Here is a 14278-nt window from a genome sequence, read left to right as displayed (position 1 = left end):
GTAAGATTGAAATATGTCTCTGCCGCATCTAATGCTTACATGGAACTGCTGAGTGTTCAAAAGTTGTTTCTGAAGGAAATAAAAAAAAAAAATCAAAAACACAACAATAATGTAGTAACACATTCATAAATCTCCCCTTAGTGATTTCTCATTAAAGTAACACTGTGTCGCATTCAAACTTGCTCCTACTGCCGACCTACAGCCTGCGTCTGCAGATTGGTTCCCACTGCATTCTGTAAACTCAGAATCATCCCTGAGTTTGATATTCCAACCTGCCCACTGGGAAAGGAACAAAATAAGATTCCAAAACAACCCCCGCGTGTCACGCTCAACCTCGTCCCCACGGCATTCTGCCACCAAAACAAAACCCGCTGCATTCAGACTTGTCCCCAGCTCATCCTGCTCTCAAAAACATGACCATGACATCTCGCTGAAAACCTGTCAAAACACAGAGTTCTGTGCCTGATTAACCCCGGACATTGTCAGGTACCTAAACTGACCGTAGGGTCAACTGTAAATGGACCCTCTGACTCGGCTGTCGTCGTAATGGGTAGCACTCTGGTGTTTGTGACATCATCAGCAGTGTCCTTATCCCTGATACAGCTCTTTATATCTTAGCGCTGTGCTCCTGACCTCACCCCTACATGTCTGTTCTAACTGAGACCTGGGTTAAAGAAGTATATGAAGTGTCTGAGTGACTGGGCCGCGTCCCAAAACACTCACGCGTCTCCTTTACCCTGTGTCCTTTTCTATAAAAGTCAATACAGTTCTAATATAGGACTGAGTGTGTTGAAGCACCAATCAGACGTCACATGAATGCCATACCGCGTCAGCCTCGAAACTGCCGTACGTCCTGTTCATTTAGAGAGAGCAAGGTGATGAGGAAAAGTATTGGAACAGGCCCCAGTCATTCATATACTTTGTCTATTTGTTTGACTCAAGTCTGGTCCAACCTTCCCAACCACTTCATCTAGCTAGTTTTAGTGAAGAGTGGAGGCAAAGACCTTCTGTCCAATGAGTCTCCAAAACTGAGATTCAGAAATATGCAGGTATTAAAAAAAATGCTAGAAGAGCAGTCATTGTAGGTTGTTGACAAATATGCTGACAAGTCACGTAGCCATACATCAAATACGACTATGACAAATGTCAGGTGTGCATGTTGCATGTTGTTTGGAAATAAATGGACACAGTGTGTTTGTGACTCATTTGTTTTTCCCTTGTTCTCTGACGTAACGTAAATCGGCCGTGTGTCACATTTATTATCTTCCCCGAAGGGTCTTCATGTATTTACCCTTTAATACCTTCCCCAAAAGGTCTTCACGTATTTACCCCGGGTCATTGCCCATACACACTACAGCACCACGACACACCTAACGACACACCTAACACTCATCATTTTCTCTCTCCCTCTCCCTGTCTCTCCAGCTCTCCACCGACACTCGACGACCTCTCTCTCAACAACATTACCCCTGCAGAAACCTGCACTAATGTTGAACCGCTGACTGGATTTTTATGTACGTCACTAAAAGCATCTGCTACATAAACAAATGTGAATGTCTTTAGCACAGGCCTGAAAGGGAAGAACCTGTTTATTAAATTTTCATTAATTAAATACGGTGTCCTTTTTATCTGACCACTTTTTACACTGGTAAATAACGTTCTCCGAGCTCTGTACCACTAAGCGAAAAGGGTTACTGCAGACGCTAAAGCAGGAATTATTAACGGCAATTTGGTCTTAATAGATGTCCGTCACAGGACAAACTGGAAAAGGCGGAGGCACTGCTGTAGATTAACTGACATCTGTACGTCATGCGTAATATTCTAGCATCGTCTTTACAGCAGAACTGGCTAATCCACAATATTAAAGAGGACGCTAATAAAACGATGATATATGTACCCGTGGACGGAAACATCGGATTGGAGAGCAGAGGCTTGACATAAAACACTGGCCTCTACTTAGATTTCCATTTCCTCATTTCTGACATGACTGCCCACTGCCCTTCAGTTTCCCTGGTAATGGCAATGATAATGGCACGTTAATCTTTGATATTGTCACAGATGGGGAAGGAGAACCGGCCAAAAGGTAATTCTGAACCGCCTCTCGAGACGGCGATATGCCGTTGCAGTGGTGCACATCTGCAAGACAGGAGAAAGCAGAGTTCTCCTGTACTTTGGGGAGAGGCGCAGGGGCAAGGGAGGCGGGGGGAGGTACTGAGGGATGGGAGTGAAATTTGAGACCAAGGAGCAGCATCCTCTGTGACACTCTCTCTCTCTCTCTCTCTTTGTGTTTACATAAACACCTGAGGGCCATTAAAAAGATTTGTGCAATGCACCGTTACTTTTATAACTCTAGATGAGGGCATGGTTAAGGTTTCGCTCTATTAAGGATGCAGTTTGGTTTGATAAGACATAAGAATTGTGGTGCGCGCGGGGATAATCAATATAATTATTCCGCTCTTGTCAAAACATAAATAAACAACAATAAAAGCAGGCCGTGGCGTGCTCACCTCCTCCGCCTGCTTACGCAGAGCCTTCTCGCGCTCGTACTGCGTGATGAGCTGTTCGTTGTCCTCTTTGAGCAGCTCGAGCTCCACTTCGTGTTCCTGGTTCTCCGTCAGAACCGAATCCAGGTTCTCCAGAACGTTGACAACAAGTGGCATCAACTCCTTTACCACCTCCTCATCATAGCTCCTGATGAGTCTCTCGAACTCGCGGTAAATACTGTTGGCCAGGCCGGACACGCGCTCCGACATGACGGACACGGAGCCATAGTCGTCCTGGTACACCACCTCGTCTAGCGGTAGTTCCATCATCTTGGCGGTACAAGGTTTTTACTTAGATATGGAGAAACAAAGAAATAAATTACTCGATAAACAGAGACTCGGCTATTTCTGGCGTAGGCACAGGCGAGGAAAAACGACCTGCGCCTCAGCGCTTTGACTCCGAAGCGGCGGATCTATCGATTATATTCTGAAAATATGTTTTGAGATGTCATCAGTCGGATGCGGTGCCGCGTTTCTCTGGGGCACGATGCCAGTCGCATCTGTAAGATTTTAGAATGTAACATTGAAGTCTGGGCCGTTTCTTATCTTTCTTTTAACCTGCTCCCTCCTCTGTTTGTGTCTGTGGGAACCTAGCCCTCCTCTCCCGTCTGCTCTTCTGCGCCACAGCCTCGGCCGCGTTGATCAGACGCGCCCCGCTGCAGCTCGTTTCCCCGTCGCAGGATCCGGTACCGGGAAAGCTCGACTTGGTTCCGTCCGAGCCATCCCTAGGCCATGGCGAACTCCATCACATCACGCGCGAGAAACGTCCTCGACGATGCACCTGCCTCTTAGCAGCTACAGTCCTCGAGCCTAGCCATTACTATGCGAAAAAAAAATCAATGGAGGAAAAAGGCTAAATAAATAAATAAATAAGGAAATAAATATTGAAATAAATAGACACACAACCGAATCCCTTCCGCCTCTTGGTATCAAGGTGCAGTCTTGCTCTTACGGTTATGTATATTTTTTAAATTAAGATATATCCATCCGCTGTCAGGGTGGCGGGGACTTGGGATGCCGCTTCCGTGGCTCGCTGGGTTGGAACTCTCGCAGGCTGGATGTAGGGGGCAGCTGACCGATTCAGAGTGACGTCACATCGTCTGCATTGAGCAGGCTCGAGCCGCGATGTCTCATGTTGCTTTAGTCCTTGTCCCCCGGCAACGGCGCTGTGGGGAGGGGCCCGAGCATAAAGGAGATGAGTTTTGGAAACGCCGGTGTCATATGGTGTTATAAGCTGTCTGATTCAACAGAAGTTTAGATCATAAATCAAGTCAGTACAGGCAGTTTAAATAAAATGTGCTGAGTTTAATGTAAATTAACGTGTCTGTCTATGTTGTATTGTGTCGGCTTCTGCTGCGTAACTACGGCAGAGCGGGTTTGGCATCAGTTTATGAATAGGCACTGTCTCTGTCTTGGCTGAAATCGGTTTAATGGTGTCACACGGGCCGGTATGCGCGCCGTCCAGCGAATTAAAACTTTGTGTCTTGCCTAGACACAACTTTTTGGGCAACTCGCTCGCCCTCGAGCTTCTACCACAGTGGCCGCTTATGATCTCATTCCGCGCAATAAAAGCGCTCAATCAAATTAGCCTATATCTGCAACACTTAAATTCTTTCGGAAGGCCTTTGTGGGACGTTCGCGTACTTTATTTTTAAATAGGCTGCTTCGTCACCACGCTTATTCTAAGTGTACAGAAGCAGGCGACGTATCTCGCAGACCGCAGGTTCAGAAAGGTTTCGTCATAGCCCATAGAATCCAGTGTGAATTAGTGGAAGCGACGCTTTTGTTCGTAAAGAAACATTTTCAGTTGACTCAGCTGTGCCGCTGTAGTACATCAGCAAGTCTGCTCAACTATCTCTCTCTGTAGTCTTGATCCAGAGGCCCCGAGACAAATTATCGCACAGAAATCAATGAAATTAAACTCCGCAGATGCCACGTCCAGACAGTTAGTCCAAATCGAACGCGTTCGTGATCATCAGAACTGGGCAAAGTTGGTTCTAGAACTCTGACGTCAGTAGCAACCGTGGCCGAACATGCGCTAACGGTCATGTTCCGTTACCAGAAAAATACATTTAAACTGCAATCTGTCTGCATGTAAAGACCATAAAGTTTTGGTTTTCTTGTGAAACAGCTCTCAGAATGTAGTTCAGAGTTGGACATCTCAGTGTTAATCGTATATTTCCCCACTTCTTAGTTATTACTTATTACAATACATTAGTTATTGATGATTTCCTTGCAACCTATGTATTAGACAAAAAAGATAATCAAATGGACAGGACATCGGTGTCATGAAAATAGATGTTTATTGTAATACACAGGATTTTCTTTTTCTTTTTTTGCAACATCATTTCTGCTTGACAGATCACCCAGGAACCGGCATACTGACACCAAAGGCACAGCTAACAGCAAGACGCAGGGAACACGCGCGCGCGCCTGTGCGCGTGTGACGTCTGGGCTCCCCACAGCCGTTTTAATTTAAAACATAACAGGTTGTGTTGGAGAGAGAGAGAGAGAGAGAGAGAGAGAGAGAGAGAGAGAGAAATTCTGGAGAACAGCTGACGTGACCAAGCTCAGCAACTGAACATTCTCTGTCTGCTTTGGCAATCTGCTAGCGACAGCATTACATACATTTAATTCTCTGTGTGTGTGTGTGTGTATGAGTTTCTATATTTTTGGCTTGATTGATTTGATTGCATTTTATGGTATTCTCAGTGTGGCTGGAGGTGAATATGCACTTGTATTTGTGTGTGTATGTGAGTGTGTGTGTGTGTGTGTGTGTGTGTATGTGAGTGTGTGTGTTTGGCATTCATTCTCCCTGATTTAAGAGCGTTCTGCTGAAATCAAATTAGAAACAGAAAGAAGATTTTGGTTGGAGGACAGAAGGAAATCAAAGACCCAGTGCCAGCGCGTCTGCTGGCCAACTAAAACGTTTCTCTGGGGTTCAGAGATGCATCTGAACATGGACACGTTGCCATGGCTACAGTGTTTCCAGTTGAACTTTGCATAGACACCAGTCGGTTTCATTCCAAAGAAAACTTAACCTCTATACATCATAATTGGAGAATACATACATATATATATATATATATATATAAAAAAGTATCATTACAGACATGATGAAACCGCTTCCAGGAGAAGAGTAGTTAACCGCTTGGCTCATAGCAACACTGATTCGAAACCTCGGATACAGGGAAAGCGTCAGGAATGAGTGAGGAAGTGCAGGAGCGAAGGAATGGCGGAGCGACAGAGCAGAGGGGGAGATCAGGAGGTCCAGAGAGTGGAAGAGGAGGGGAGGGGAGGAGAGGAGTGTGACTAAAGAAAACGACTGAAAGAAGGAGGTGCTGGGGGACAGGGAGGAGAGAGAAGGGGAGGAGAGGGGGAGAGAGAAAGGCACCGCGGGGGTGTGGCTAGTAAAAGACCACGCTGGATTTGCCCCCTGGTGGATTGAGGACTCTGTTGTGCGAACGTGGGCGTGGCCCAAGGCGGGGCTCATGGTCCTTCTCTGTCGGCCCATGAGGACCCGGGTCGGCAGCCTCCTGGTTGGGAGGCGGGGCGGGGGCTTCTTTGGTGGGCGTGTCCTGAGGAGGAGCTGCCTCCACCTTCACCTCCTCAACCACTGTCTCCTTCTGCTGAGGCACTGAAAGGGAGAGAGAGAGGGTGTTTTTCCTGCTGTTTTGTGTTGCAGGAGGTTTTATTTTTGATGAGCAGACAGACAGTTTATCTTTTTCTAATTCAGACACAACAGGGTCCATCAGTTACTCCTCAGGTCCTGTCTTCACTTACCCGGAGGTTCAGGCGTCGCATCCATGCCCAAAGAGATGTTATCCTGAGGAAGGGGAGAGAGAGAGAGAGAGAGAGAGAAAGACTTTCACATTGACAAGGCAGCGACTTGAAGCCCTCTTCCACTCAGTGTGGCTGGATTCTGTGAAGCTTTCCCTTCATTGCCATGGGATATTCAGACACCCCCTCTGTCCTAACAAACCCATTTCCTTCTCCACTCTGATCAATCTGAGAGCCAAAAGGACTCAGACCACGCTATGTCTGCGGTAGTTTTACATGAAAGTGTGTTAGTATGTTGGATGTTAAGGCCAGTTTATACTTCTGCGTCGAATCTACGCCGTAGGCCCTGCGTAGCCACATACCCAACGCCGTAGCCTGACACACACCTCCCCAGAAATGTAACTACACCTCACAGCGACGCGTGTCGAAGCAGACCACCACAACTGTGATTGGTCCACTTGGTAGCATCACCCTCCTTCTGCCTCAGTCGGTTCAATGGTCGTACTCACCATCTCCTCCGATGACTTCTCTCTTTTCTGTGTTGCAGTCATTTCAGTAAAAGTAACCGTTGTTCAACATTTATTAGCTCTGACTTCAGCATGATCCGCTCAGTTTCAGTCGCCATTGAAACTTTTCGGCAAAATGGCGAACTGACCGCTCGTTATTTTGAGAGCTCCCCCGAAGTTTAGAAACTCGTTCTTCTTTAGAACGCAAAACTTGTGTTACAGATATTGCTGTGCAAGGACTGAATTCCGACTTTTTATTTCACATTATTCTCGCCGTCGTTTGTTATGCACAAAGAAAATTAACACAGCGGCAAAAAAATCCCACTGCAGCGTTTTGGCGATGTAATTCCAGAGCAGACATGTATAAATGCTCATAGGCCACTCGCGTAGGCTAAGGCTCCGCATAGAGAAGTATAAACCAGCCTTTAGGGCGATGTGGTGTGTGGAGTGGCAGTTTTATATGAACGTGTGTTAGTATGTTGTTTTAAGGGACAGAGTGTTAGGGCAATGTGGTGTGTGGAGTGGTAGTTTTACATGAGGGTGTGTTAGTATGTTGTTTTAAGGGACAGAGTGTTAGGGTGATGTGCTCTGTGGAGTGGTAGTTTTACATGAGGGTGTGTTAGTATGTTGTTTTAAGGGACAGAGTGTTAGGGTGATGTGGTGTGTGGAGTGGTAGTTTTATATGAACGTGTGTTAGTATGTTGTTTTAAGGGACAGAGTGTTAGGGTGATGTGGTGTGTGGAGTGGTAGTTTTACATGAGGGTGTGTTAGTATGTTGTTTTAAGGGACAGAGTGTTAGGGTGATGTGCTCTGTGGAGTGGTAGTTTTACACGAGGGTGTGTTAGTATGTTGTTTTAAGGGACAGAGTGTTAGGGTGATGTGGTGTGTGGAGTGGTAGTTTTACATGAGGGTGTGTTAGTATGTTGTTTTAAGGGACAGAGTGTTAGGGTGATGTGGTGTGTGGAGTGGTAGTTTTACATGAGGGTGTGTTAGTATGTTGTTTTAAGGGACAGAGTGTTAGGGTGATGTGACGGCTCTTACCCTTGGTTTGTTCGGATGACTCTTCACAGCGGGGAGGTTTGACTCAGACTCTCCGAAGATGCCACCAGAAACTCCACCGGGGGCGGCAGGCTTCTGCTGAGCTGGGGGGGTATCTGGCTCCCCAAAAATACCACTGCTCTTCCCTCCTAGGGGACAGTGTTAATGACTGAGAATTTGTCAAAATATCAGCGTTTATTTGAAATACATTATTGGTGCAAAATGGCATTATTATGTTAACAGTGTTGTTAACGATGTTTTTAATCACTGAAGCATTTACTGGTAATTGCTCCAGCAATATTAACAAAGACAATGCTATCAGCAAAGCAGAAGAGGGGGGAAGAGAGAGAGGGATTCATGTTTTGCCTTTTCCATTACAGAGAGGAAACAAGGAGCAGCTGTAAGTCAGTTTAATGGTAGGGGTGGGGTTAACGGTAGGGGTGGGGTTAACGGTAGGGGTGGGGTTAATGGAAGGGGTGGGGTTAACGGGAGGGGTGGGGTTAACAGTGGGGGTGGGGTTAACGGTAGGGGTGGGGTTAATGGTAGGGGTTGGGTTAATGGAAGGGGTGGGGTTAACGGTAGGGGTGGGGTTAACGGTAGGGGTGGGGTTAATGGAAGGGGTGGGGTTAATGGAAGGGGTGGGGTTAACGGTGGGGGTGGGGTTAATGGTAGGGGTGGGGTTAATGGAAGGTGGTAAGTTGAAATGATAATCGTGACACTCTTCTTTCCATCATGTCAGAGGTGGGGCAGGGGTGACCATCCCTTTGCCCAGTGGGGTCACATTCCTGAACAGTACAAGAGTCCGACCGGAGCGTGTCAGGTTTGCCTGTTATGGGGACACAGGCTGACCTGGATGACATGTCCTGTGACCTCTGACTTCAGCTGATGCCTTGATCTAATTACATGAAGGAGCCAACTGGCTTTTCAACTGTGTGTGTTTTATACTTGGCTCTGTGATTGGCCAGTTCGATAAGTGTTGCCAATCAAAGAGTAAAGCACCATATAAAATGGTTAGGTTAATGAGGAAAAAAAAAAAAAAGTTGTATGTCTGATTTGGTCCGGATTGTGTGCGTGTGTGTGTGGGTGTGTGTGTGTGTGTGGGTGTGTGTGTGTGTGTGTGAAAGTGTGCATGTGAGAGAGTAGTTTGGGAGATGGAGACTCTTTGAACAGTGTAAGACTTTTGCACGTGGGTGACGTTTTTCACCTGGGGGTTCAAAAAGGACCCTGCTAAACTCGAGGTCAAAAAGGCCTTTGTCTTCTCTGGCTCTCTCACCTGGTGTGTGTGTGTGTGTGTGTGTTCTCTCTCGCTTGGTGTGCGTGTGTGTGTGTGCCTTCTCTCCTACCCGGTGTGTGTGGGGAGCTGGGTGGGTGTGCGTGTGTGGGTGGGTGGGTGCGTGTTCTCCCTCACCTGGGGGGTTGGAGCGTTTGGGACCCGCCTGAACCTCCTCGGGAGGTGCAAAAACTGTGGAGGCCATTTTGTTTGGCCGTCTGGACGCAGATGAGTCCTCGTCATAGCCACCAAACAGATTACTGGATCCACCACCGGGAGGTCGCAGTACCCTATACAAACACACACAGCCCAAACAAACAAACAAATAAATAAATAAACAAACAAACATGCACCAAACACATGAACAAACGTGCACACACGCACGCACACACCAAAGTAACATATATACACACAGATACACACATACACCACAAACACACACAGACCACACCCACACACAAAACAAACAAACACACACACAAACAGAAATATGTACAGTGGCTTTGGTGTCAACATGTCATTCATGTCACCACAATCGTTAGTGTGACAGGACTCATTTCCTGTGGCATGGAGCACAATGAGGAGTGGTTACGAGTGTTCTGCTGACTGTAGCAACTGCAGTTCCATATCCAAATCTCATCTTCCCAACTGCAGTTCCATATCCAAATCTCATCTTCCCAACTGCAGTTCCATATCCAAATCTCATCTTCCCAACTGCAGTTCCATATCCAAATCTCATCTTCCCAACTGCAGTTCCATATCCAAATCTCAGCTTCCCAACTGCAGTTCCATATCCAAATCTCATCTTCCCAACTGCAGTTCCATATCCAAATCTCATCTTCCCAACTGCAGTTCCATATCCAAATCTCATCTTCCCAACTGCAGTTCCATATCCAAACCTCATCTTCCCAACTGCAGTTCCATATCCAAACATCATCTTCCCAACTGCAGTTCCATATCCAAACATCATCTTCCCAACTGCAGTTCCATATTCAAATCTCATCTTCCCAACTGCAGTTCCATATCCAAATCTCATCTTCCCAACTGCAGTTCCATATCCAAATCTCATCTTCCCAACTGCAGTTCCATATCCAAATCTCATCTTCCCAACTGCAGTTCCATATCTAAATCTCATCTTCCCAACTGCAGTTCCATATCTAAATATCATCTTCCCAACTGCAGTTCCATATCTAAACATCATATTCTCAACTGCAGTTACATATCCAAATATCATCTTCCCAACTGCAATTACATATCTAAATATCATCTTCCCAAGATGGAATGTATCATTTTCCACCCAGCTATGGAAACCAAACACAAAAAAACATGACGCGAATTTACATCTCTAGAATGTTCTTTTCCCTTTGTTGTGCTCTCATGTTGCTGCTGATTAACAGAAATACTTTTCAGCATTAAACTTGGATCATTGGTAAAAACACACGAGACTTCTACTGAACTGGTGGTTTTGCCTTTAAAAAGCCTGGAGAGTGAAACGTTGAGGGCTAGAAGCATTTTTTTTTTTAAATGTACACAAACTTTGCTCAACAAGCAAACACAAAACTGGACAGGATGTGCCTGCTACATGACTTGGCAAAAGATTAAAATACAATTTTATGTTTGCTCTTTCCTGTTCCCATAAAACTGTCTTACTCACTGCTGTATCTGACAAATGACAAACAAATTCATAAGTGCTGTGGAAGGCTACAGCTACTGAACAGCAAAGAGCTGTGAGCTCGGGTTTCATTTGCTGTCAGTTATTCTTGGAACTGTCTCAGAATTGTCCCAATCTGTCAATTCTGTTACATCAAACTACAGACTACAGTCAGCTACATTAGTGGTCAGAAACGTGCAGTAAATTGCCTGTGCATAGATCCCATTAACAAAAACCAGAAAACGGAGAAATTTTCCTCGTGCAGCTGAGTGCTGTTACAAATTTAGGATCTTACGCGGCGACGGAAATAGAGTTTGCAGTGACATCTGTGAAACTGGTGAAATTTCAGATGCTGGAACTCGCGCGTGAGACATGACATCACTTCACTTCACTTCAAAACTGCACGTGTTCGTTTATAGGATCAAAGGAAGAAGGAAAAAGGGTTAAGTGATGTAAAACGGCGGCCTACTGCTAGTTCTCACTCCCAGCCTCTGGGGATCCATCCAGAAGAACACTCTTTGCTCTAGCCCTGCTCGAGCATGGATAAGCAAATTCATGGCTTCGTGGTTAGCAGACGGTTGAATAAATCTTGCGAAGCCATGTCACACCTGACGTGCTAACACACGAACTACCAAGCATTGCTGATGAACATCTGTACCCGGAAGGTTTCTTTCTTTCCTTGTCTTATCCATGTGTATTGAGGACGGCGCCAAGAATTATTGACTGTCATTGAACCAAAAACGTGTAGCTCCGAAAACCTACGCAGTTCTATAAATTTTAAATGATCCTGACCCAACCCTTACTGCATTCAGTTTCAATGGTGCGCGTGATCTGGAATTGTTCGCGTTATCAAAAGTTTTCGGAATTTAGTCATTAGCTAGCCTGCTAACCTAAAAGCAGATAACCTAGCTTCGCATTTCGTATTCTCTACAAAATTGAGGGGTCAAGTCTTGTGCATGGCTAGCACAATGTTTTTCGAACGCCGGCCAATGAGCACAATTGTCAACAAAGAGTTATTATTTAGGTTTTTCTACGTCTCGAATGCGATGTTAACATGGCTTAAATGAAGTATGCTAAATAAAATTAGGTCATAAGTTAGCTTGACCGGACAGTTAAAAAATGTATGCTAACTTTGCTACAGTTTGACCAGCGTTCGTAGATGTAGCGTTATGTTGACTGTGGCTGCTCTGTTGACATGTTCTGCATTACCTTTCATCGATGGTAAAAAGTCAGCTTGTCAGTTTCATTGACTCGTGTAGTTTGTTTTCATTACATTTAGCATTTAAACATCTGTCAAGAGAAAGTGCTTTATCAAGTTTGTAGCTACAGTGGGAACTATGCTAGCGCAGTGGCCGACAAAGTTCCTCCTTCAACGGACACTTCCCTCTCTTGTTAACGCTACACCGCAAGATTTATGATGAATGCAAACTAACATTTTTATATTTTCTGCAGTCTACAAAACAATTTCCGCTTCAGGTTAGTTGTCTGAGAACAGATCATACCTTGAACTTGGTTTTGAACCGGTATCAAGTCCCTGAAACGTATTTGTTGAAGTCATTGTTCCTTCCTCCTTTTACGAAGCCACCTAGACAGTCCGCAGTCTTGTTAAAATCTGTCCGACAAATCATACACTGGAACTAAGGCTGCGTTTCTGCTGCGCAGGCTTGGCGCAGACTCTCTGATCTACATGTCATATGTGACGTAGGTGACTCTACAGTAAGTCGTTTAAAGATCTGCGAATCTGCGCACATCATCTGCATGAGATCTTTGTGAAGAACATAGACTTGCTACATCGAAATCGACCAAAGACCACGCCCAATAGGTTGGCCGACCGGATTTAAATTGATATAACAGAGCGAGCGCTAGGGTCTGAATGGTCCACTCAACAGTCTTGTCTAATCAATTACCTTTTCATTGGGTGAAGAACTAGGGCGCTCGAGCAAAAGATATTTTCACACTTGTTGATTGGCTGAATGGATATTGTTCACTGCCCACTCTCACCCCCTCACCCCGCTTCCCCCTAGGGGGGAAACGCTTTCCCCGAGTACATCGAGTAAAGGGCCACTGAAACAAGATCAAATTTCGATCCGAAACTCATTTCTGCGCAGGACGCAGCGTGTCAGAACCATCACTCTGCGTAGACTTCGTATTATGAACTGAATTCTGTACCAGTTTTATTTACTCGTATGATTTCAGAATCCAAAAAGTAAACGCAGATTTACTAACACTGAAATCACATGAAATCGTATCAACTCCGGTGAGGAAATTATCTATGAAGAGCCAAACAGAAGAACAAAAAAACGTGTCACCTATGCTCGTACATCCATAGACTGTAGATTTTTCACCGATACAAAACCTGTGACAGTCCAAGGCATAATGAAACAGAAATAAAACGTGTTTGACTGTTTCGACATAACTGAGTGTTACACAAAATCTTGCAGATAATAGCAGGAATTTATAGCCACATTTACATAAATGTCTGAGGACAAAACAGATTAATGTCGTCACATTTTACGCTTTAAAAAGGGGGAAGGGGCCAGAGTCACGTTGGGACTTGGGTGGGACCGTTATTTGAAAGTCCCGTACATCCGAAATGAATGAAATGACGCAGTTAAAAAATTAGGAGGGCGGAACACAATGATTGGTTTCTTGGCACAAAAAGCCCTCCATCCTGTATCATCGATTGGTCACTTCGAATGTCAAACATGTTACGTTCACGTCAACGTGCTACAGTTCGACCAATGACATGGTTTGTTTTTGAGTTGTAGTGGGCGTGCTGGCGGCACGGGAAAAACAGGAGGTTAGACGCCTACTTTAGTTAGGCGATATCTGTGTGGATGATTAAATGCTAGAAAATCTTGAAAGCGCGGCAATACAGGTAAGACAGAAAATGTTTCTTATCACAATTTCTGTTCTTGATGGGGATTTAAAGGTTCATATATATTTAGAGGGGCACCATTTGGTGCTGAAAAGACGGTTTGGGCACGTCCGTCAACTAGTTTTAGCTAGCACTACAAGCCGTACTTGATCTGACAAAGTAGCTACCTGAGCAAGTCGACGAAATGCTGGTTGGATGCTTTTGTAAGAGCTGAATGGAAATCTTAAATAAAGATAACTACAGGCGGTTTGCATACAGAAGGTGTGACTGTCAATCGTGGATACGACTGATTTAATCCGTCGTTTAATCGTAGAATATCTGCGTCATCGGTCTTTGAAATAATCAGAAACTGTGCAGGTGAAGTCACACATAAATTTGTCAGCCGTCAACGGAATGACAACGAGTGTTCGATCTTTGCCAACAGTAGTTGTTTCGTCGTTTTTTTTTGGTTTGTTTTGTTTTGTTTTGTTTTTTTATTACAAGGTCTTTTTTTTTCACTTTCAGTCAGATGCACTGAATGACATTGACAGATGATAGCTGGATGGTTTACTAATCCGAAGTTAGAACACGAACATTGCCGTTACACACTGAGCTAACTTTACTCTTAGTTTG

At 45.0% G+C, this 14278-nt stretch overlaps 2 protein-coding genes across 2 annotated transcripts in view; both read right to left on the bottom strand.

Annotated features, from left to right (window-relative positions):
* The window catches only part of mapk8ip3 (mitogen-activated protein kinase 8 interacting protein 3), a 28238-nt gene extending 25425 nt beyond the window's left edge, over window positions 1-2813 (bottom strand). The window contains exon 1 of the mRNA XM_030793303.1: window positions 2508-2813. Within this exon, the coding sequence (XP_030649163.1) occupies window positions 2508-2813 (306 nt within the window). The remainder of the gene's footprint in view (window positions 1-2507) is intronic.
* A 2845-nt stretch (window positions 2814-5658) lies between these two features.
* On the bottom strand, window positions 5659-12376 carry jpt2 (Jupiter microtubule associated homolog 2). The gene is made up of 5 exons (XM_030793548.1): window positions 12291-12376; window positions 9276-9427; window positions 7871-8016; window positions 6327-6369; window positions 5659-6180 (listed from the first exon to the last, which is right to left on the bottom strand). Exons 1-5 carry the CDS (start codon window positions 12344-12346, stop codon window positions 5951-5953), a joined length of 627 nt encoding a protein of 208 aa, XP_030649408.1. The 5' UTR covers window positions 12347-12376; the 3' UTR covers window positions 5659-5950.
* Window positions 12377-14278: the final 1902 nt, after the last annotated feature.

Source organism: Chanos chanos, chromosome 16 (genome assembly GCF_902362185.1).
Source record: "Chanos chanos chromosome 16, fChaCha1.1, whole genome shotgun sequence".
Classification (NCBI taxonomy): Eukaryota; Metazoa; Chordata; class Actinopteri; order Gonorynchiformes; family Chanidae; genus Chanos; species Chanos chanos.
The sequence above is the reverse complement of the archived record's forward strand: the minus strand, read 5'-3'. Positions and strand labels throughout refer to the sequence as shown.

What these genes read in the sequence shown, in the direction of transcription:
- jpt2 (XM_030793548.1), bottom strand. Translation starts at nt 12,346, where the DNA reads ATGACTTCAACAAATACGTTTCAGGGACTTGATACCGGTTCAAAACCA. An exon ending in GGTTCAAAACCAAGTTCAAG is followed by an intron (nt 9,428 to 12,290) that starts GTATGATCTGTT and finishes GTGTTTGTATAG; the next exon opens with GGTACTGCGACCTCCCGGTG. An exon ending in GTCATCCGAACAAACCAAGG is followed by an intron (nt 6,370 to 7,870) that starts GTAAGAGCCGTC and finishes CCCCTTCCTCAG; the next exon opens with GATAACATCTCTTTGGGCAT.